Source organism: Caretta caretta, chromosome 6 (assembly GCF_965140235.1).
Source record: "Caretta caretta isolate rCarCar2 chromosome 6, rCarCar1.hap1, whole genome shotgun sequence".
NCBI lineage: Eukaryota > Metazoa > Chordata > Testudines > Cheloniidae > Caretta > Caretta caretta.
The window spans coordinates 58,862,141-58,887,393 of record NC_134211.1 but is presented as its reverse complement, the minus strand read 5'-3'; the positions used below and the strand labels follow the sequence as shown (position 1 = coordinate 58,887,393).

At 42.9% G+C, this 25,253-nt stretch overlaps 1 protein-coding gene across 1 annotated transcript in view; it reads right to left on the bottom strand.

Annotated features, from left to right (window-relative positions):
- CSTPP1 (centriolar satellite-associated tubulin polyglutamylase complex regulator 1) overlaps nt 1–25,253 on the bottom strand; it is a 145,180-nt gene that overhangs the window by 73,419 nt on the left and 46,508 nt on the right. The window contains exon 3 of the mRNA XM_048852117.2: nt 18,562–18,692. Within this exon, the coding sequence (XP_048708074.1) occupies nt 18,562–18,692 (131 nt within the window). The remainder of the gene's footprint in view (nt 1–18,561; nt 18,693–25,253) is intronic.

Genomic DNA, 25,253 nt, shown 5'->3' with positions numbered 1-25,253 from the left:
TGTTCTCCAAATTGTGTCTCTTCCTCCTGTCAGAGGCACCTTTCCAGTAATTCAGAAGAGGAGCCAACAGGTATGATACCCACAACTGCTATTTCTTAGAAGTATCAGTGCAGCTGCTCTGCAACATAATGAAAGTCTCTTTACAAAGGGCTCCAAAATCCCACCTCATCAGGCTTGAGACCCAAAGCTTGGCCTTAAATCTGCTTTTCCAAGCAAGCAGCACTGCACTTCACACCCAGTTTAGGCTCTTGGCTTTCTACATCTTGTGACTTAAGAAAAATAACTCAGAAGATGGTTATTCAGGGAATAGACCTGCTTAGGAATCCTCTCTCTAGTCCCTAATTTAAGTGAGAAACAGCAAGTGGACTGGCCCTAATGGGAGGAGAAAACAGTGATTCATAGGGTTGTCTCTTGAGGACAGTTGTGCTTTAGTGAGAATATGCTGATTATAAGACAAGGAATATGCAAACAGAAGCATTTCACAAAAGGAATTGTTCTGGTTTTAAAATGAAGGAAGACACACAAACAGTCAGGTAGCCAAGAAGCATATATAGTACTTGCTACTTTGGGCTCCCTCAGAAAGGGGAATTTATCACCAACCTTGATAGAAGGCAGGGAGTGTACTGATCTGAGGGACCACCTTTAGGAGGTGAAACTTTATGAGTAATTTATAGAATCATACAAATGTAGGGCTGGAGAGGTCATCAAATCAAGTCCCCTCTGCTGACAAAGGATCTAGACCAGGGGTTCTCAAACTGTGGTCCACGGACCACCAGTCGTCCGCAAGCTCCATTCAGGTGATCCGCAGATAGTTCCCTCTAAGGTGTGTGCCTGGGTGGCCACACACAAGAGAATGAAGGGCCACCCATCTACTTAGTGGAGCCACGCAGGCAGAGCTCCACTAATTAGGTGCCTGGACCTCGGAGAAGATGCACATGAAAGGTGAGGTGGTGGCCTTGGGGGGGAATATGGGGTAGGTGGGAGGGGGCAGTGAGGTCAGAATAGGGGGTGGGGAAAATTTGGGATGTGCAGGGCTGCAGCAGCCAGAGAAAGAGGTGACTTTCCCCAGCTCCAGGGCTGTGGCTGCCAGGGAAAGACCCCCCCCCCCCCCCTCCTTCCCAGCCCCAGCTCAGAGGCTGCCACGACAGGGGGTAGAGGGAACATCCAGCACATTAGAAAGGTAGACTATTGATATTAAAATATGAGTTGTGTGCTTTTATTTGTAGAATAAAAAAACATTTATGTTTGTGCTTTTATCCAAAATGCTTTACAATGGTTAGCGAACAGTACAAACAACATTTGGAAAGATCATTAAGTGATCCGCCGAGACCCTCAGCAATTTTCAAGTGGTCTGTGGAAAAAAAGTTTGAGAACCACTAACCTAGATCATCCCTGACAAGTGTTTGTCTAACACTTTAACCTGTTCTTAAAAACGTTCATTGATGTAGATTCTACAATCTCCCTTTATAACCTGTTCCAGAGCTTAAATATCCTTATAGTTATAAACTTTTTCTTAATATTGTGACAAAGTTCCTCCTCTACCTTGGTGGGTCTTGCGCTTATTGGCGGATTTGCTCGCCTTGGAGCTTCATGGCAGCCCTCAGCTTGGCCGTTTTTCTGAACCCACAGTCCAGGTCGACTCCTCCTGTGTCTGACCAGGAGTTGGGAGGTTTGGGGGAACCTGGGCCCGCCCTCTACTCCGGGTTCCAGCCCAGGGCCCTGTGGAATGCAGCTGTCTAGAGTACCTCCTGGAACAGCTGTGTGACAGCTACAACTGCCTGGGCTACTTCCCCAAGGCCTCCTCCCAACACCTTCTTTATCCTCACCACAGGACCTTCCTCCTGGTGTCTGATAATGCTTGTACTCCTCAGTCCTCCAACAGTATGGGTTCTTACTCTCAGCTCCTAGCACCTCTTTCTCCCAGCTCCTTACACGCATACCACAAACTGAAGTGAGCTCCTTTTTAAATCCAGGTGCCCTGATTAGCCTGCCTTAATTGATTCTAACAGCTTCTTGATTGGCTGCAGGTATTCTAATCAGCATGTCTGTCTTAATTGTCTCCAGAAGGTTCCTGATTATTCTGGAACCTTCCCTGTTACCTTACCCAGGGAAAAGGGACCTATTTAACCTGGGGCTAATATATCTGCCTTTAATTACTCTCTTGTAGCCATCTGGCCCGACCCTGTCACAATATCTAACCTAAATCTCCCTTGCAGATTTAATCCCTTGCAGATTAAACCGATTACATTTTGTCCTACCTTCAGCAGATATGGAGAACAATCTATCGCTGTCCTCTTTATAACAGCCCTTAAGATAATTGAAGACTTATCAGTCCCATCTCAATCTTTTCTCAAAGCTAAACATGCCCAGTTTAACCGCTCCCATAGGTCAGATTTTCTAATGTTTTATAATTTTTGTTGCTCTCCTCTAGACTCTATCCGACTTGCCCATATCTTTCTTAAAGTGTGGTGCCTAGAACTGGACACAGAACTCCAGGTGCCTCAGTGCTAAGCAGAACGGGACAACAACTTCCCATTTCTTACGTATGACACTCCTGTTAATACACCCTGGAATGATATTAATCTTTTTAGCAACTGCACCACATTGTTGACTCAATCAATTTGTGATCCACTATAACCCCCAGATCCTTTTCAGCAGTATTACTGCCTAGCTAGTTATTCCCCACTTCATAGTTGTGCATTTGATTTTTCCTTCCTGTGTGTCGTACTTTGCACTTGTCTTTAGTGACTTTTACCTTGTTGATTTCAGACCAATTTGTCAAGATTAGGGCTGTCAAGCAATTAAAAAAAATGAATCGCGATTAATTGCTCTGTTAAACAATAGAACACCATTTAAATATTTTGGATGTTTTCTACATTTTCAAATATATTGATTTCAACTACAACACAGATTACAAAGTGTACAGGGCTCACTTTATTTTATTACAAGTATTTGCACTATAAAAAAAAGAAATAAGTGAACTGAAAAATACTAATACAAGTACTGTAGTGCAATCTCTATCATGAAAGTTAAATTAACAAATATAGAATTATGAACAAAAAAATCTGCATTCAAAAATAAAACGATGTAAAACTTTAGAACCTACAAGTCCACTCAGTCCTACTTCTTAGTCAGCCAATCGCTCAAACAAGTTTGTTTACATTTGCAGGAGATAATGCTGCCTGCTTCTTGTTTACAATGTCATCTGAAAGTGAGAAAAGGTGTTTGCATGGCACTGTTGTAGCCAGCGTCGCAAGATATTTATGTGCCAGATGAGGTAAAGATTCATATGTCCCTTCATGCTTTGCCCACCATTCCAGAATACATGCTTCCATGCTGATGAAGGGTCCTGCTCAATAACAATCCAAACCAGAACATGGGTAAAACAGAGCAGGAGACATATAATTCAGTCACAAATCTAATTTACACATTTTTTTTTTAATGAGAATCATCAGCATGGAAGCATGTCTTCTGGAATGGTAGCCAAAGCATGAAGGCGCATACGAATGTTTAGTATATCTGGCATGTAAATAACTAGCAATGCCGGCTAAAACAGTGCCATGCGAACGCCTGTTCTCACTTTCTGGTGACATTGTAAATAAGAAGTGGGCAGCATTATCTCCCATAAAGGTAAGCAAACTTATTTGTCTTAGAGATGGGCTGAACAAGAAATAGGACTGAGTGGACTTGTAGGCTGTAAAATTTCATATTTTTTTGTTTTTGAGTGCAGTTATGTAACAAAAAAAATCTACATTTGAAAGTTGTACTTTCATGATAGAGATTGCATTACAGTACTTGTATGAGGTGAATTGAAAAATGCTAATTTTTTATCATTTTTACAGTGCAAATATTTATAATAAAAATAATATAAAGTGAGCACTATACACTTTGCATTCTGTGTTGTAAATTGAAATAAAATATTTGAAAATGTAGAAAAACATTCAAAATATTTAATAAATTTCAATTGGTATTCTATTCTTTAACAGTGTGATTAAAACTCATTAATAGCGATTAAATTATTTTGAGTTAATTGCGATTAATCGACAGCCCTAGTCAAGAATATTTTGAATTCTAAACCTGTCCTCCAAAGTGCTTGCAACCCCTTTCAACTTGGTGTTATCTGCAAATTTTATGAGTGTACTCTCCATTCTATTATCCAAGTCATTAACAAGAATACTGAATAGTACCAGACCTAGGCCAGACCTCTGCAGAACCCCACAAGATACATCCCTCACATTTGACAGTGAACCATTGATAACTACTCCTTGAGTATAGTCTTTCAACCAGTTTTGCACTCCCTTATAGTAATTTCATCTTTACGATATTGGTGTTAGCTGATAAAGTCAATCTTGATCCAAGGCCAGAAATGGAAAGGCTTATATCACGAATCCATTGCTGCATGGTAAAGAATTCCCATATATGAGGGGATGGGGGGGGATGCAAAGAAGGGGAGGAGCTTTATCATTAATTTGGTACAGACTAACAATGTGGGGCTACTGGAGAGATAGCAAACAGGACAGCTATCCTGACTTGTGCCTTGTTTGGATGGTGGAGATTTTTAAAGGCCCAGCATGGCAGATGGTAAATGTGTTAGAATGTCTAAGGGACTAAAATTAGAACAGGAAAATTCTGAGTGACTTTGAGATTAGCTTTGTACAAGTTTGCTTCCTCACCAGAGCCAAAACACATATTACATCATTCTATCCAGATCACGCACAACCATCTGCAAATCTTAGTGAGCCAAGGATCACTTGAAAGCTTTTTAAAAGAAAGAAAAAGGAGTGGGCATTTAAAGTCCTTAAAATAATTTAATCTTTGCAATATTGCTTAATAGTAATGTGTGTGTTTTTCTACTTCTCTAACAGCAAAGGCAACTTACATTAGTAGGTAAAGTATGGTTTGTGGCTAAAGCACAGGACCAGAAGTCTAGAGATCTATCTTCTACTCTAGGCTTTGTGAAAAGGAGTACTTGAGCTACAGCTCATCACGAAAGCTTACGCTCAAATAAATTTGTTAGTCTCTAAGGTGCCACAAGTATTCCTTTTCTTTTTGCGAATACAGACTAACACGGCTGCTACTCTGAAATCTAGGCTTTGTGTGATCTTAAGCAAGCACTTGACTTTTTCATGTTCCCAAACTGTAAAACAGGAATAATATTGACAGGAGTTGAGACACAGAATTCCTTAATACTTGTAAAATGGTTTGAGATTTTTGGATGGCAGATGCTAGAGAAGGAAAAAAGTGCTATTAATCAGAGTTTTGAAGTTAGAACAGGGCTCACACTTGAGATTCTTTATGATACAAATCCTCAACCCCTTTAAGCCTTAAAGATGATTACCCTGGCTTAGTCATTTCAAGGGTTTGACAAAAGACTTATTTGATCACAGCAGACAGCAAAATCAAATTATTTCAGGAAAAGACTGCAGTATTAACTATTCATTATCCTAATTATGTTGTCTAATATGTGCTTTGCATTGCAGTTTCCTACAAGAAAGAAGTGCAGTAACAAGGATTCTTGTGCAATAACAATGATTCTTCGAGAGGTGTGTCCCTGTAGGTGTGCTTGCATCCCTGCACTGCTTATGGAGGAAGTTTGGTAGCAGCGTCCGTTAGCCCATGCATGCACTGTCGCTCCTCGTGCCCCACCACAAGGCTAGCCAGTGTGCATGGGCTAATCTCCCTCAGTTCTTTCTCTACCACAGAGTCACTGACAAGAACTCCGAAGTAGAGGGGAGGAGGTGGGCTGTGGAGCATCCATAAGAGGGACACATCTTGAAGAAGCATCATTATTGCATAGGGCGAGTAACTACTACTACTTCTGCGAGTAGCGTCTCTATTGGTGCTCACTGTAGGTGACCCCTGAGCACTATCCCTACTGGAGGGCTGGGGCTTTGGAGTCAGGTCAGTTACAGATGACAATACTGTGGAGCCAAAGATAGCATCTGAGGTGGAGTCTCCAGTGATCGCATAAGGATCTGGAAAGATGCAGAGTGACGCCCACGTCACCACTCTACAGATTCCTGAGATAGGGACATTCTTAAAGAAGGTGACAGACTAAGAGATTGACTTTGTGGAGTGTGTGCAAATGCTATCTGGCAGGGTCATGCTGCGGATCTGATAACATTGCCTAATGGAGTTTGAAACCCACTTGGAGAGTCTCTGGGCTGATATTGCTGAGCCCTTAGATCTTCCCGCAATAAGGAGGAAAACTTTAGGAGACTTCCTGAAAACCATTGTCCTATCCAGGTAAAAGGCTAGGGCTCTCCTGACATCTAGTGTGTGTAATAGCCTCCCTGATGTCATGGTGAGGTTTGGGGTAGAAAATTGGAAGGTAAATCAATTGGCTCATGTGGAATGGAGAGGTTAATTTAAGGGTAAATTTTGGATGTGGTCTGATCGTAACCTTGTCCCAAAAGAATACCATGGGGGGGCAGGGGATGTGCCATCAGAGCCACTCTTTCACCTAGCCGAGGTGTTTGCTATCCAGACAGCCGTCTTCACGGAAAGGTGTGTAAGCGAGCAGGTGGCCATAGGTTCGAAGGGAGGTCTAGTCAGGCCTCCCAATTCCAGGTTCAGGTCCCATAAGGGAGTAGGATGTCAGGGTTGTGGGGGAAGTTTACTATACTCCTAAGGAATCGTTTTGTGATCGGTTGAGATAGCACTGAGTATCGTTCTATCTGACAGCTATAGCAGCATTTCACTGCCAAGTGGATATGGAGGGAGCTCAGAGATAGTCCCGATTTTTTTTCTTAGAGTCGGTACATAATCTAAGATCTTTGGAAAAGCCACTGATGTCAGGGAGATTTGATGGGAAGTGCACCATATCCGAAACCCGGACTTTTTTTTTTTTTTTTTTAGGTAAGTCCATCGTGTTGAAGACTTTTTACTGTGTAGTAGTATTTCTTGTACCTCCTTCGATCAGGAGCTCTCTATACACTGGAACCATGAAGGAGCCAAGCCTTGAAGCGAAGAAATTCCCAGTTTGGAATGTAGGGTGCATCCTTTGTTCTACAACAGCAGTTCTGGAGTGGAGTGGAGAGGAGAGAGATCGGTGGGCATGTTGCGAGTTGTGACAGGTAACGGTACCAAGTCTGTGTCAGCCAAGTGGGAGCAATCAGTATGATGTACGCGCCTTCTCTTTATTTTTATTAGGCTCTTCACCAATAGGGGGATATGGAGGTAAGGCATAGAGAAGGTCTCTGCCCCAGGGAAAAACTAGCATTGCCCAGGGAGTGTTGCCCCAGCCCTGCTCTCAAGCAGCAGCGTAAACATTTCTTGTTCAGATAAATGGCAAACAGATTTTGACTCTCACTCCAGTGAAGTGGATCTGGAATTCATAGGTGCCGAACTCAACCCTTTACAGGCCAGAGCTTTCTTACCTCAACACAGATTCCTTCCTTTGGCCACACTCAGAGACCATTCAAAACAGCCCACAAATATCAGCCAAACACTGTCTACAACTCTTGGGTCATATGGCAGCAGGCACAGTGGCAATACCACATGCCAGGTGCGATGCCACCAGATGTGGTTCTGTTAACTTTACAGACCAGACCAGAGACAGGCTAGACAACTATCTGTCACTATCCACTGTCCTTAGACTAGAGTAAAGACGCAGTAAATGTTTGCAAGGGGATCCCCTTTCCACAAACCTCCCCGTGGTTTTTTCTCACCATGAATGCATCCCTGATAGTTTGGATGGCATGCATCTAAACAATCTCACAATACAAGGCAGGTTGTCATCCACATAGATATCCTTCCACATCAACCTCCTCAAAAACTCAGGGCAGTCAGGAATGCCTGTGCCCATTTCCTCCTGCTGATCAAGGGATCACACATAAAGAGTCCTAACAGACAATATAATGTATATGTACTACATTAGCCAACGTGGGGAGCCAACGTGGAGAGCCAGGTTGCCCTCCTTCTGTGCAGAAGTAATGAGACTGTGGAACTGGTGCATTTCCCACGATGTCACACTATCAGTGGCTTACCTCCCAGCCACTCAAAACTCGATAGCAGATGGTCTCAATCACAAATCACAAGTGGGAGATAAATTCAGTGGTACTTCACAACCGGTCACGAGAGTTGATAGCGTCCACCACAATGGAGTTGAGTGGAGGGTAGAAGAAGAGGAATTCCATCTCCCTTGCTGTGACATATATTTTTTTTTATTCGGACCACTTGCAGTTAGGTACCACCGATCCGGTGTTCTTCCATATGGCTTTTGTGGGGTCTAGGAGAGCCTCATTAATGGGCAGAGCTATTTTGTAAGATGAGGAGGATTGTAATGTCAAGGAGCTTGGGATGGGTGTCCTTGACGTTTTCTAATGGTATCTGTAGAGTATCTGCCACTCTCTTTGCTAGGTCCTGGAAAATGTGGAAGTCATTGGAAGGATGGTGGCGGAGGCATGATGGCCTCATCTGGAGAGGAAGAGGATATTGTTGGTCCTCGGAGTCATTTCTTCCTCAATATCTTCCTTTTCCTCCATGATCTCTTCCGGAGGTTCTGAGGTTTGGTACGCCATGGCCGGAGGGGAGCGTCTTGGGGTTCTTGGGTGAGGCTAGAAGCCCAAGAAGCATGAGGACAATATGCAGCCCAAGGATCCCAGTATGGCTACTGGAGGGGTGGTATAGAGCCCGGTGGCGGTGCCCATGGTTGCCTGTACCAAGACGGTGGTCGTAGGGCCATCTGAGGGTATGTTCAGGGGCCCTGTTAGTATTGGGCAACATAGGGACCCCGGGAGGAGTACTGTAATACAGCTTCCTCTGGTTCGCTGTCCGAGTCTGCACTAGGAAGTGGGGGAGTGTGGCAGAGCAGCAGGGAAGACTCTTGTGCCAGAAGATGACTTGCACTGAGGTACCAGCACCGAGAAGTGGAGACTCCGGTACACTGGCTATATGGAGGTCTCTCTAGTGCTGGAATTCCAGTGATACCGACCGACTTGGTGCCACTGGCGGTACCAGGGGGTTGGAGACCTTACCCAAACTGACCAGTCCAGGGCTGAATGGAGCATTGATGATGGTGCTGGTGGAGCAGTGCGCACCATAGCGTCATCTTAGAGTGCTAGCTCCTGCCTTTGTCCTTCAGTGCCATTGACTCGGTGCCCTGCCCATTGGGTCTGTAGGCATGTCAACGGCACCTGCTGCTCCAGATCTTCATGAGCCGTGGGTACTGGGCTGGGATTATCTTGGTGCTGAGCCGTGGGTACTGAGCTGGGATTATCTTGGTGCTGAGCCGTGGGTACTGAGCTGGGATTATCTTGGTGCTGATGGTACAGAGGATACCAAGAGTGACAGAGATTGTTTATGGGTGGCTTGAGGCTCACTCTGGGGACTTCACACTATCTTTTTTAATGAGTGGTCAGTAGCTGATTTCTTCAACCCATCATCCTTGGATATTGAGGACTGTGGGGAAGACTCATGTCAGCCAGATGACTTTCGGCACAGATTCAGGGAGGATCGCCTCCACGAAAATGATCTTCTGTCTCAATTCCCTTGTCTTTGCGAGACCTGTGCCTGAGTTGCTGGCAGAGACCACACTTCTGCACTTGTAGCATATGCAGCAGGAGTGCTTGCCTGCTACAGGGATAGCCTCTTTGCAGGAGAGGAACTTCTTGAAGCCTGGTGAATCAGGCATACCCTGCTGGGGTACAAAAAAGCAGGACAATAAAACCTCTCTTTTTGGAAGTGGAGGGAGAAAGTAAAAAGAAAAACTACAACTACTACTGGGGCAACTCACGAGCAGTAGAAATATAAACAAAGGTAATGGTTGCTAATGGACTGTTAATAGTTCCATCTCTAGCCAGGGCAGTTGAGAAGAAACTGAAGGGAGTTAGCCTGCACACCCGGGCAGCCTCGTTGTGGGGCAGAAAGAGAGACAGCGCATGTGCGGGACTAACAGACACTGCTACCGAAGTTCTCCAATCGGCAGCACAGGGACACAAGCACACCTACAGTGGAGCACCCATAGGAACACTACTTGAAGAACAACTGTTCCATCTGCCATTGCTAGCAGAAATGAAAAACTACATGGTGGTCAGTAAAAAAAAAAAACAGAAACAAGTTTCTGATGCAGACAGAGTGTCACACTAAGTTTGTTGGTGGCTTGACTTAATTACTGCTAAGATGACGTGAAAGGGGTCCTGGAGATAAAAAGGAGAGATGCGGGTGAGCAACAGAAGACATCTGAGATGGCTCAAAGGGGGAGGAGAAGACAAAGGCATGGTAGACTAACTAGCACTGTTTGAGGAAAACAAATATGTGAAGAAAAGATGACAAACAAATACACATGTGGAGAGAAAACCCAGAAGGATGATCTCAGGAAGAGGAGGAGATCAAGTAATACAATAGGTGCTGGGAAGCGAGTGGGTGAGGAGACAAAGAAAAATCAAAGGAGTGGGATGTACATGTCACAGGACGAAATTTGTATTTTAAGAGCAGGAGTCGGAACCAAAAAAGGAGAAAATAGTAGAAAAGCTAAAAGGTTCCATTCCAACAGGCCCCACAAAAACAAGCATGCTCATACAAGCCTTCAGAGATCTCTCCACCCTTCTCCACACACTCCCATACCTCCCAACCAAATCAAATATTTCTCTTCAACCTCCCCTCATACTCAGCTGAAAGGTTGGCTCTCCTTATGAATACAGTACAATCAGCTCTCTGGCCAAGTATTTCCTTGGACCCATGGTGACTCCCCTTTCCTCCAATACTTTTCTTCCTGGCCACAACCAGCATTATGCCTCACTGTAACTACTGATATCCCACAAATTCCATTGCTGAAGGTCTGGCAGTTTGCTGAGTCCGCAGCTGTCAAAGTTTCCCCATGATTCAGGGCCTAGATCGGAGGTTTGTTTCACATTCTGGGATTTTCTAATCCAGGGAAGCCTAATAGTGGGCAAGATTTAAAAACAGTATTTAGTCCAGCAGAAACAGACAGACTTGCTGAGCCCCTGCAATAGATTTTGCTGGAGACTGCCAAAAGACAGGGAAACCAGCTAAGAGTTGAGGGAGGGAGGGTGGGCAGGGGTGGCGGCAAAGGGTGTGTTTTACTTATTCCAGGGAGATTTATACCTTAGCAAAAGTTTTCTTTGAGTTTTGTTCATACTTATTTCTACCCCAATTCTCCTGGATTTAATTTTTCAAAAAGTAAATAAATCATGTTCTGTTCTTCCTAATACACACACAGGCAAAAAGGGTGAGGTGGAAAATATCGTGCCATAATTAAATAAATCATGCAGCCCTGTAACATCATGACTTTTTTTTTTCCCCAGAGAAGAAAGGAGAGCACCTACCCCACCCACCCTGGGGAGAAAGCTTCCCTAATTAAAAGTTTCATTAGCGTATAAGAATAAAGGGTTTAGATGACATAGCTCAAAGGTTTCTTGTTCAAATGTCTGAGATTTTATGTCATGCTCAGTTCCCTACTGAGGGAGACTTAAATCAATTTGTTCCACAAATAGGTTTAGAAGAACACAGAATATATATGTCAAATTCAGAAAACTAACATATCTTATCATGCCAATTAGGGATTCCCCTCTGCCAGAGCAGAAGCTGTTTTTTAAAAATTATTATTTACACTAAGTAAATTTTAGTTGACTGCTCTAGTCTGTTCAAGTTCTTCTACTACTCTCATCAACGTGGTATCTGACTGAATGCCTTCTGATTCCTAAGCAAACTTACTTCCTTAATTCTCTTTACTTTCACCTCACCTTCCACCTTCAGGGTGAAACCACTCAAGTGCACTGTAAACGCCAGTGATTCCCTTCATGCCCACACTTTGCCACTTTAGTGAATGAAATGCAGAAGTCAGAGCTGCAGATATGTACGGCTGATAGAATATCTCCCTGACTGGATTGCACTTGGGATGTAGGCTACAGATTTTAAAAAATGGATTTCAGGTAAGCACCAATTTCCTATTGAGCACCTTTAACACCAACAACTAAAGGACAATTTTGTAGCAGGCAACGGTTCCTGAAGATCTCATAGCCTACCAGGGAGGGGAATATAGTATCTTCATGTTGGAGAAAGTGGCTCTCTCTGCTCCGAATTCCTTTCCTAATTTCAACCTCTGCGGAGATTCTCTAGAATCTTGGAACAGCAGAAAACACAACTTAATTTTGTATGACATCTTCCATACAAGCTACACAAAAAGGATCTGCAGACTTAAATGATACACCAGATAGCAATAATATACATTACAAAAGCAGGGGTGTAAGAGGGTAACAAATAAATTCAAGAGTTACATCGTAGGGGCAACAGCAAGGGAGAGAGGCACTAAGCCATCAGCATGGGGAAACACAGATTTTAAGACAAGATATGAAGAGAGATAACGATAATTCTCTCCTCAGCACTGACAGACCTGAAAAGCAGTTTAGCAGCCAAAAGATGTCTTGAAAAGGACTGAGTCTTTACAAGGGGTCCTGCTCTCTTACAACTCTTTTCAAAACGGCAAGTATAGTGAAGAAAGAACAACTTTCATCTTTCTTCTCCTCCTCCACATCTGTTGACATGGCTGCTGCTGCAGGGCCATCAAAAAAGCATGTTGGAGTTCCATACTAATTAATGCAGCTAATTCTTCAAATAATCTCCACTGGATGGTTTCGTAAGTGCAACTAGTGTGCATATTACCCACAATGCTTTCCTACAGGTGCAGGGAAGACATCTCCTGAGAACATTCAGTGAGACTTGGAGCTTTCAGATTCACGGTACAGATTACACAACCCAGAATGCATTTTATTCCAGGGGATTTCCCCACATTTTGGATGTATTAACTCTCCAGACCACAACACAGTAATGTAATGCTGTGTCTCAGGAATCTTTAACTGAAAAATTAATTCCAATGGGGTTGAATAAGAATGTTGTCAGGAGGACTGGAAACTGGCCTAAAGACCACAAAACAAAGGGTAACAAACAGCCATTGACTGTTGGGGAAGTGCCTAGCGGAGTATCACCACAGTGATCAATGTCAGAGCTAGTCTTATTTAACAGTTTCAGTATAACTAGAAGAGGAAGTAAAGAGCACACTAATAACATTAACATGATACTAAATTGGGAAAATTGTGAATATCTGTAAGGATAGAGAAATATAAAAAACTCCAACAGAGGTTAGAAACAGGGAGAAGGGAAAAAAGTTTTGGAAGAATGCAGCTAATATACCTGGAGAAAAATAATTCAATACAAAGATATTCAATGGGAGGAAGAAACTTAGGAAGCAAGAAGAGTGACACACCTAGGAGTGAGAACAGACAGTAAAATAGATATGAGTTTACAATAAGATATGGTTGCAAAGAGAGGAGGAATTTAATTTTGGGGTTGCATATGCAAAGGGATCAGATCAGATTATGGAGAAGAAACTTTCTGAGATACTGTGTTCAATTCTCTGCACTACATAACCATAAATGCACTGATAAATTGCAGTTTGGATGAGGACATGGCCACAATGATCAATTCACCACCTCCAGACTAGATCACTGTAACACTCTACACCGATGCAATGCAGAAGCTCTAGTTTGTATAGAATGCAGCTATATACTCTTTAATGGAAGGGGCCACAGTGAACCCATAACCTCAGGCTCTGATCCCTCCACTGGCTCTCAATCTGCTTCAGTTGCTAGTTGAAGCTCTTTGTTCCGATCTTCAAAAGCCAACGAGTCAAAACCGAGCTACATCAATGGCCACATTTCAATCCATGCTCCACCAGGACAGCTGTATTTCTCTGGGACAATGCAGCTCACAGAGTGTGAGAGAGATGGAGATCAAGTATTCGCAGTGTGTGTGTGTGTGTGTGTGTGTGTGTGGGGGGGGGGGGGGGAGACGACACGGGTCTAGTTGTGGAATGAGCTTCCAAAAGAGATTATACTAAATCCAGAGTTTGACCACCTTTAGGGCATGTGGTAAAACCCTGCCTTTTGAAAAAAGCTTTCCCACAATACCTAGAGTGATATTAAAAATAAATTATAAATATAAAGCCTAAATAGATCTTCCTGTAATCAGAGAAGGGGGAGAGCAGAAGATGCCATGATATCCACTAGGGTCCTCACTATATAGCTCTATGTAGCTAGGAAATGCCTAGAGGCTATGGTGATGGGTGTTATCAAAAACGAATTGATTAGACAAATTAGATACATAGTTCAAAGAAAGGCAATACAAATTATCATGGGACTGACTTCAGGAATCACAAAAAGCTAAATATGTATAACCTGACTAAGCAACAAATATAGGGGATACAATAACACTCCTCATGTATTTGAAGGTGGAGAGAGTGAATTTAGTTTAGTTCGCGGAGATATAGCTAGGGGTAATGGCATGAAAATAAGAAAGAAAATGTTGGCTGAACTGCAAAAAAATCTTGACAGTGAAATGTATTTGGCTATGAAAGTCTTCCCAGGAGAAGTTATTGGAGTGAGATGGTCTTTTCAATTTCTAACTTCCTCTGAATCATACGGACCTGGTGCTGCCCTAGTTTTTGTTAATATTCTAATCTTGAGGCTCTGTAGAATCAAGAAGAATGGTCCACAGCCCATACACAGCCCTTCTCCATAGGTCAGTCCATATAACAAGCTCATTATAGAGGTGATATGCTTGGTCTAGGGAGGAGAACAAAGCACCCCCCATTACAGCAATTTCAAAGGCAGTTAGGCTTCTGCCTTCCCAGCTGGAAGTAAGGAAGCATGAGGTGGGGACTACACAAAATGTGAAATCTGAAAAAATTAAAAAGGGGATATAAAATGATGATTCCTAAAGTAAAGAGATGGGCAAAAGCCCACACTGCACTTGTGTGTGGGCACACGCACATGTGTGAAAAGATGGGGGAGGGGAAGAGGACTGAACAGTAGGGGGAAAGTTACCGAAACCAGAAAACTTTTTCCTCAGGCTTGCAGCAGTTTCGTGTTTCAGTGGCTGCAATCATCTAAAGTAATCAATTTCCCATCCTGTCTGGAATGATAGGATCCTACATCTAGTCTTGAATACCTATCTACAGGGGTATGCCTAGAGGATCGGGCAATTTCTATCTTCACTGGAGGCAATTTCACATTGCAGTGACAGCAGCTGCTGAAAAGCTCTATAAAGAATGGGAGCTCTGGAAGGAGCTCTGCACCTTTCCATGCATGTGTACTGATGGCCCTGACTGGGCCTGCCTCCTCCACACATGCTGGGCCTGAAGCAGATTCCTCAGAATAAAATGCCTTTAATTGGCTGGAGAGCATTTGAAGCAAAAATCCCTTTAATTAAAACCATAGAGAGTCAACAAAATGTGAGAGTCATGGCGGTTGGGAGAGGCATGTGCTGACCTTCTGAAACTTCACAGCAGATCTCTGCAAGGGCTGTTTATACTGAGAAAGCACAGTTTTAATTAAACAGTCCTAGAGAACAAAAACACAAGGAGTAGATTACCTAGAGTCCAAAAGCTCAATTTAAGTATATGCAGAGGAAACAAGATTCCTGGTTACTCTACCTTCCTTAATATACTGTTAATACATATTTTCTGTGTACAGTACTCAGCATTTGAGGCAGACATCCACCATGGGAGATGCTGTGTGTGTTAAACTGGCAATTTAATGGAGCTATATTGACCCCAGTACAATACTAACCATATCTGTTTGGTAAGTGCTTAAGGGAAGGAGGAACATCTGACAAGGCATAGTCTACTCGACACTCTTGATGCTGTTGCTAGATCACATACTGAAATAAACCCGGTGGTATTTCCTTTAGTGTGTGGAATGCCAGATTTATGCACACTTACATTTATAACTGCACCTCAGCAAATTTTTTTTAAAGATAGTTGGAAGTCCCATTCAAAACAAACCCCCTTTTTGTTCAGATTTAGCTGCCAGAACCTGTTCAGATGGTAACAGATGACCTGTAGCTAGCCACTCTTTCATAACACTTTAAAGGAACGTGGCCCACCTAAAAGCCACCAATTCCAGAGCAAAAGGAGGTAAGGCGGCAATATAACGGACAACTGGTAGTCAGTAATGCTTTTCGTGATGACACTGAACACCACAAAGTAAAAGCAGCTGCTTGAGTCTAACCAACTGCACCTCTGCACAAAACCTAACAAGCCAACCAGGCAGTAAAGTCAAGAGGATAGGAAACTCAGTGAGGAGGGGGTGCCTGCAGCATTCTCCCAAGAGAAATCATCTTATTGCACCTATTTCCTGTCAATAAATATACAAAGTTGTACAAAACGGTCACCTAAGTTCCAATATAAATTACTCCTAATCAATGGGAGATTTCTCCCTCACTGGAGCTACATACAGCCTTCTGAATGCATGGCTACATGTATATGCTGGCTGACCCAGGAAAGCTCAGAGTGAGGCACACGCATTCTCCAAGTGACGGCATATTTATTGCATGACTGATAGACCAACAGCAAGTACCACTTGGGGTTTTTTTCTGTATACAGTGGGAGCTGCTGGCAGGCTGGTTAAACTCTTGATTCAGTCCTTTGCTGAGCTTCTAAAATCTCAGTGGAAACCCCACTTCCTGTACAGGGATAGCTACTGCTCTGAAATCCGAATAGAAACACAAACAAAATCTTTTTCTGATCTCAAATCTCAAACGTAGGAACTATATTATCCTACATCTATAACTTCATTCTTCTTCGCCTCACAACCTTCATTCTTCTTTGCCTCACTTTTCCATGGCGTATGTTATATATATTTTCTCATTTGTTTGTCAAGTCCACAACTGGCACAGAAGGGAGTATTATGTAGTTTCTCAGGGGCACCTACCACATTTGTGGGTGCTATAAAATAATAACCGCTTTACCCTCAAGATAGAAATTCAAAGCCTGAATGGAATGTAAAATTGAGAGCAATGATAGGCAGAAAAGAATTCACTTCCAAACAATAGCTAGACAACAGCATCGGGGACACAGAGGAAATAGGGGATGCAGTCTTGACCTAGGAAAGTCCGAGAATAGCTTGGAGGTCCTGTGCTAAGTGAGACCTAGGACAAGGCACTGAACCATAGAGTAGAGCCCTGCCCCAATAGAAATCCAGGAGAGGAAACTAAATCAAAAGACTGGAATCCCAGTCTAGATGACAAAAGACATATCCTTTCCTAATTCTGCATGTGGCATTATTGCTTAAATGAACAGGAGTTCCAAACACAAATCTAGAAGCACTTATACTTTGACCCACTCATTACAAAAGCACCAAGCCTGCACAGACAGAACCTCCCTCTGGTCTCCACCGAGTTTCCTGTCTGATTTGTGTTGTCTGTTCTTGGGGCAGGGATGGTGTCTTTCTATGATTTGTACAGCTATGAACCCAGGTGCTATGGCGATGCAGAATATGTAAACAGAGCCTGGATCTCATGGATACTGTTTAAATTGTTTCAAAAATACAAAACCTCTTCTTTAAATGTAGTTTTTGTAAGGAAGATGGTTTAAAAACTATGAATTATCTGAAAGCCCAGATCAGAACCACCACATTACTGATCACTTTAGCCATTGTACTTAAGGAACCCCTGAGTCAAAGTATCTTTTGCTCTGGGCATCACTTAAATTTCTCCGCTCTAGGTACTTGTGCCCTTCGTAGATGTTTTGTGCATTAAGTCATTGAAGGTCTTGTTTCTGGCCACTGCAATTTGCTGTTCATCTTCAGTACACCTTGAGTTCCTCCTACATTCACGAAAAAGAAAAAAAAAAATCCAGTCCTAGACTATCTGAGTGCGAAGACAGCCAGTCCTTCATGCCCACTGTGGTGTTTGCATGAGTTGGCCGTTTTTGATTGGTAGTTTAGACCTGATAGAGAATCAACTGGGTGATGTTCTGAACTCTCCTGTGAAACATTCATAGTGGATGCTATTTCACTGCAGATGCATACAATGGAAATTAAAGTAAGCCGCCTAGAGAACGTTGCCAGGGGCTGTGACGTATTTTGAATTGCCTCTTTAAGGACAAGAAGTTTCTAGTAAATAGGATGGAGATGCTTGAAAACAGAGTGCTTACCTTCTATCTAAGAAAAATAGTATAAGAGCTTGGAGAATTTTTTTTTTTTTGGTAAGTTGCTGGATGAATTATTGGCAGCACATATTCCAACGTTCTGTTTCCCCCTGTGCGTCTAACAAATCCTTGTCTGTACAAAGTCCATAAAGTACACTAATAATTTGGGACTCTCAATCATGAAAAAAGTTCTTGAATTCTTTGAGGAGCACACCCAAAGGGTACTAATGGGCACCTGAGCCTCTGCCACACATCTACTCTTGAAGCGCCACAGGATTTTATTCTCTTCCCTGATCTATTCAATATTTACATGCAGCTGCAAGGAGTAAAAGTGAGACTTCATAAACTTGAATGACATTATTAGATAACACTACCCTGTTCTTTATAACCTACAACACCACCACTATCAAACAGCTATTCCAGTGTCTGGCAGAGATAAGCTCGTGGATATGGAACAGCTAGCAGAAGTTAAACTCCAACATGCCACTATGGTGGTGTTTTCATTGGTGGAGGATGTGTGTCCATTATACATGAAGACAGTTAGCAATTTAGGGCAGCTTTAATACTGCATGCTGACACTAGGCTCTCACAGTGATGGATTTTGGAACGCTTACCTCCATTTTTACCCACTGCTCGGAAGCATCTCCAGAAGGTCCGTAGGAAGGATGCCCTGTTGTGGGGTGTGGCTTGGATGAAGCTGAACTCTCGGAACAAAATGTGAGTTCCTTGACGCACACTGTTAAAACTGCAGAGATAAAGTCAAAATGAGAATTCGATGTAGTATTAGGAAACTGAACCCAATATGGAAGCCTGGGGCCAGCTGTTATAAACAACAATCAAATCACAGGCAAAGTTACACTTTCTGAAACAAATCTCTAAACCATATCACACTTCACATCCATCAGTTTTCTAGACAGAAGTCTAGTTGCATGAACTGGATCTCAAAATCTCAAATTTGTGATTCAAGGGCTCTTGAAACTCAGATAAATTCATTCTAAAACATCTACAGATCCCAGGTGCCCAAGAGTCACTGGAAGGTTTGAAAGACTGAATAATCCTTCTCTTTGCCCCCTGGGAAATGGGTGAGTTTTACAGTTGCCTGTCTGTTCAGAAAATACATCTCCCTCTAGCTCATTTTGAATTGCACTTCCTGTCCCATCATAATTCTCCCTGCAGCCACCCAAGATGCAACTTGATCAGTGATTTTTGGATTTTCATTTCCAGGTTATTGAAATTTGCACACATTGTGGATGTGGAATCTATTTCAGTTTTGGGTGTGATGTAAGTGGCAATTCATGGAGTGACACTGACGCTAGCACTACGGAGGGAGCATTATTATATTCCACCTTTCAAGCCAGATATAAGCCTTTACATGACAGTCAGTTTCTCCTGAAGATTCTCATACTCGGGTGCAAGGCTCCAACATTTAAGTTGTAAACACTGTAGGACAACATCTATTGGCTCAATTAACTATTTTCATTTGATTTTCTCCTCTTTTTTCCTTTTAGATTTTAAGAAACATTTTTATTGACCCCAGATGTTGTGAAGGTTTGGAAATACCCTTTTAAGGTGCAATGAAGATCAACATGTGAAGGAAATAGAAACAAGAATACAAACAACATTAAAACCAAAGTCACAACGATAAGATCTCCTCTAATGAAAATTGAGTCATCCATGCATTTTGCTGTGCTTCTTACAAGCAGGGCAAAGATTTTATACACTCCAGAGAGATCATTAAGGGATTCCCCAAGGACAGCAGCTTAGTCCATCTCCCGCAGGAGAGTTAATGAAAAGATTCAAAGTTTATTCTTGATCACGGCAGAGCTTTTCCACAGGTAACTTCTCCACAAAAGCCATAATCCACTGGTCAGCAGGGAGCCTCTTAGTTATTTAGCTATTCTTAAAAATGTATCCTGCATTATAACTTAATATTCAAACCACTTGATTACAGATGAAATTCCCTTCGGAGGATAGGGAAGGGTCTTTTTTGTGACATAAAGGCAGTCAGTCAGTCAACCAGACATTCAGAGCTCTTTTGTAGAACAGCAGTGGCATATCACTTTATAAAAATTAAATATAAGAATTACATTTCTGCCATAGGAGTAGGAAGTGTCTGTTTGGGTATAGAGTAGGCTTTTACTATCATGATCTTCAGGTTAAAGTTCATTAGATTTCTTTAGATTTCCTACTTTATCAGTATAATTTTAATTAACTCTAGCAATACATCAAGTGACAATGCCATCAGGAGATTTCTGAAGGCAAGAATTAGAAGCCCTAAAAATGGAACTATATAGGCACATAAGCGGTCCAGTATGATTTTTTCATTAGTTACCTTGAACTTTGAGATTTGTCAACACTGCGAATTTTATTGCAAGTCTCACAATAGTTGGTCTCTCTCAAATGCTTTAGTTCCTGGAGGCATATGAATACATGGGAATCTTAGGTTTCACTAAAATAATAAATTAGTTTCTTATCCTCATGGTTGCAAGAAAAACCTTGAAAATGTGACTCAAGCATACTTCAAAGACTCATAAAACAGAAGGCAAATAAAAGGAACCCAAATAATCAGCTTTTGATTTTGGGGGCCTGACTCATGATTTCTGAGCTCTTAATGTTGCCAGTACTGTTTCTGCAAATACTACAGGCCTAACTATTATTACATATTTATTGAGCACTGCCAGTGTGCTCAGTGCTGTACAAATTGGATGAAGACAGTCACTGCTCCAAGAAGCTTATAAGCACAACAGGCCCCTCCAAAAAGAGAGGCAATGAACCAGGGGTCTGATTCACTTATTTCACCGGACTTTGCTTCACGCTTTAGATCAGCGTTTCTCAAATGCAGCCACCAGGGGCTTTTCTTGCGGCCACAGCCTCCTGGGCAGTGACTCGAGCAGGGGCGTAAAGCAGTACCTCTCCCGCAGGGCCATCAGAAGGGGTTGGGCCCTCCCCTATTCTGAAGCCACAAACTCCAGATGAGCAAGCAGCCAGTGAGTTCCCCACCTTCCCAGGTGTGGTGAAGCCCGGGCTTCAGGCTTCAGCCTGGGGCAGTGGGCGACAGGTTCCGGTCATGGGACTTTGGTCTCTGGCCCTGGACCCCAGCCACACAGCGGGGGATGCTGGCTCTGGGCTCACACATGCCCCCATTGGGCCTGGCCCCTGCAACCTCCTCCAGCCCCGGGCTCTGGCCATGCGGTGGCGGGCTTTGGTCCTGGACCCTGGGCTCACTGCCCGCTCCCCACCCCCATTGCCCTTGGCCCCCACTGTCTCCCTACCCACCTCTACATCAAGTGCTTAATTTGTCCCCTGGCTTCCCAGGGCTGAGTAAGTCTGCTTGATATGTGTACAGTTGTTAATATCATTTTTCACAGCCTCCCAGCTAGCTAGGAAGTCCGCTAGGAAAAGTGATATTAACAAACATACAAATATTACTTTTCGCAGCAGCAGACTTACTAGCTAGCAAGTCTTAAAAAAAATAAGGCAAACAAACACAAAAGAAACAACAACAAATGACAAGAATGCGCAAAGCACCTTATTTGTGTTTCTATTATGTTTAGGTCTAGTAAAGAATAGAGAACTGTACACTATTTTTATTACTGAATCTGCAAAAAAAACCTACATAAATAAATAATGATTTGGACATATATATGTGCATATTTATTCGTTTTTCCTAAAGTTAATTAAGTATTTTACGAAAAACTGTCATAGCGGCCACCAGCAAGAGTTGGTGGCTGCACTCTGAGGCCAGCAAAAAATTTACTGTGCGATGACTAAAGACAGATTAACAAAGTGTTACTACTCTGTTTTGATTTTAAATAATTATAAAAATACTTTGCCATCTGAGGATCTCAACATACTTTACGAATGTTAATGACATAATTGAAATTTTTATTGTGTTAGTGTCCAGCTGCCTCAGCCAAGCCAGGCCCCATTGTGCTAGACACTGTACAAACATACTAAATAGCATTCCTTTTCCCAAAGAATTTACAATTCAAAAGAAAAAAAAAGATAACAGGTGGATGAATCCAGTATGGTTGGGACAAGGTTGGAGGCATTAAGGCCAAAGGGTTTACAGTAGCAATGGTATGATAGCACTTGGACAAGAGTTTTGACAGGCAGAGAGACAAGGTCAGATCTTGGAGATACTGTGAAGGAAGAAGCAGCAAGTTTTAGATAGCCTGGAGGTGTGAGTCAAAAGATCAGACCATGTCAAAGACAAAGCTGAGGTTAAGTACTTTGAGTAGGGCTCTACCAAATTCGTGGCCATGAAAAACACGTCATGGACCGTGAAATCTGGTCTTGTGTGTGCTTTTACACTATACTATACTATACTGATTTCACGGAGGAGACCAGCGTTTCTCAAATTGCGGGTCCTGACCCAAAAGGGAGTTGTGGGGGCGGGGGCGGAAGGGGTTCACAAAGTTATTTTCAGGGGGTTGCAGTATTGCCACCCTTACTTCTGTGCTGCCTTCGCAGCTGGACCAGATGGAGAGCAGCGGCAGTTAGCAAGTTGGGCACCCAGCTCTGAAGGCAGCACCCCACCAGCAGCAGCACAGAAGTAAGGGTGGCAATACCATACCATGCCATCCTTACATCTGAACTGCTGTGGCAGTGGTTCTGCCTTCAGAGCTGGGCTCCCAGCTAGCAACCGCCTCTCTCAAGCTGCCCAGCTATAATCTTGTGACCTCCCCACCAACTCCTTTTTGGGTCAGGACCCTTACAATTACAACAGATTTAAATAGCTGAAATCATGAAATTTATTATTTTAAAAAATCCTATGACCGTGAAATTTACCAAAATGGACCATGAATTTGGTAGGGCGCCAGCTTGGAGTACCAGGGTGGTGCTGATCATTTAACAGACAATAGTATTTAGGCTCAAAGAGAGGGGAAGTAACTTGCTGAAAGTCACAGAGATGCCAGTGATAGAGCTGGGAATGGAACCCAGATCTTTCAGCCCCAAACCATAGCTGTAAAGTCCTTCTTCCTTTCCCAGTGCTTTGTTGCCAAATTAGGATGGCAGCCTGCTTGGAAGAAGACCCAGGCATGAATTTAATGAAGGATCTGAATGAAGAGGAGGCGGATAGAAAGGAAGAAGAGAAAAGAAGGCAATATATGAGAAGGATAATGTAATCCTTAGAACGGAGGTTTAAATAGAATGAGATGCAGAAGAAAGAAGAAATGAAATGAGATGCAGCCAATTTTGTAGAGCCTTGAAAAAATCAGGATGAGAAGCTTGAACTTGATGTGGAAAAGTAGGCCTAGCTGCAAGTTGAGACAACTAGAAGCTCAGGAGCACACGGTGGTGCCACTGGAGAACAGGCAAAGGCCTGGCAGCATGTCCTGGCATAACTGGAATGCAAAGACTCAGGCATGAATTCAGTGCACTCTGATTTTATGGTAGTACACCAGATTATTACTGGGACTGAGGAGTAATAAGTCAGCTCACGAGTCACCAGTATTCTCAGCACAGGATAGATCTAAAGTCAGCAGGTAGAAAAGCATGATAACTACGCAAGCAGTAACATGACAAGGCATGGGTGCATATGTCAGAACATCAGCACACATAGGTATTACATCTGCACTACTCAGTTGGCTGACAGAATATTTCTCTCATCCCTCTCTTCTAGCAGTATGTTATCAGTTTTATAAAATGGGAGTAGTCTGCCCAACGAGCTCAAACCTGTGTGGTCATCCTGGATCCCAGCATTGAACTTTGCTACAGTTAAGATGGCTCTTTTTTAACCAGCCCATTTTATAAAGACATATATATTTTCTCATGGGAAATGTTTGCTTTCCTTGAGGCCAAAGCAATCTTCTTATCAGCTGCAGAGCTTGCCAAGCCAATCTGCAGCAGCCCCATCAGTGAAGTGAAGAGCCCAGATATGAGGGAAACCAATAGGACACTCTCTTTGCCTACAGTCACATGTGGGATACACTCGGTGGTCCCAACCGTGAAGGCTGGCTGCATGTTGACCCTGGCCCATTTGAAATAAATTCAGAAGGACCCATGAGTGGCATGAAATCAAAGTCAGGTGCATGCATGGTCGGATCAGCTATAAGAAAATGATTTTTGACAGCAGCTGCAGACCATTCTTCACACCACATTTATGTTGCAAAGCAAGTTGGCCCACACTAGGTAACTTGATGACAAACATGCTCTTTAGTACCCAAAGGGGTCTGCGTACAGTGATAGGCTCAAGTTTGCTCTGATCTTTTCAACCATTCTGGCTGTAGCTTGTTCATGACAGATGTGTGGAGGAGTGACGTTGCTTAACACAGGGAGCTACGAGACTGGTGTGGGTTGATTCTTCCCAGTTACAATGTGCATAGTTGAGTCAACCAACTTGACATGAGATGAATGGAGTCAGACAGGGGCACCGTATTTTGTTGCAGAGTAACAGAGATACTCCAGAAGATCGGAGAGTTTGAGCATTTGCTCCCCATGAAGTGTCAGCCAATTTGCTTAGAAAGTACAGTTTTCCTCAGGTGGCTAAGATAACAAGACCTGTATCTAGGGTTGCTCTAAGGAAAACCAGGTGGAATTTGTGTTTCAAGCGATGTACGTTAAGATATTCTGTTCTTGGGCTGCTCTGCCATGCTAAAGATGGAACACATTCAAAACTGTCTTGGTCATGCTTGGTTGTAAAATGTCACAGACTACAGTGTTTGGCCATCTTAATCAAGTCAGCATTTAAACAGTCATCAAGTTCTGGGAATGACCAAACTTGGACACCTAAATGTCATCTGCATATGTGAAGCTGCAGGATTGGGTAAGTGGAAGGTCTTTTGTGTACAGGCTGAAAAACATCAGTACAAGCATAGAGCCTTGGGTTAGACCATTGCTTTCTCTTTTCCACTATCTAACTCGGTCTTCCATGTACACTCCTGTTGTGGAGGAGGAGGAGGAGGAGGTGGTCAATGATACTGACTACCCATGCTGGAAGTGCTCTTGACAATTGTGTAAGAGCCCCATATGCTCGAATGTGTCATATGCCTCTGTCAGGTCCAGAAATATAGCTCCCATCTTCAGGGTTGTTTTTTTTTTTAAACTGTTTTTGTTGAACGATGTCAAAGCCAGTACTCGATCACAGGTCCTCTAACCTCTCCAAAAGCCTGCTTGCTAGACGCCGAGTACTGACTCTTCAGTGCATCTCCCCAGAAGTGGAATGAGATACTCCAGCACCTTGAATGGCACTGACAACAGGGATGTAGGTTGATAGCTTGCAACTTTATGTGGGTCTTTCCCCAGTTTCAAGAGAGCAACAACTTTTGACATTTGCCACACCTTTGGAAGTTGCTCTTTGTTG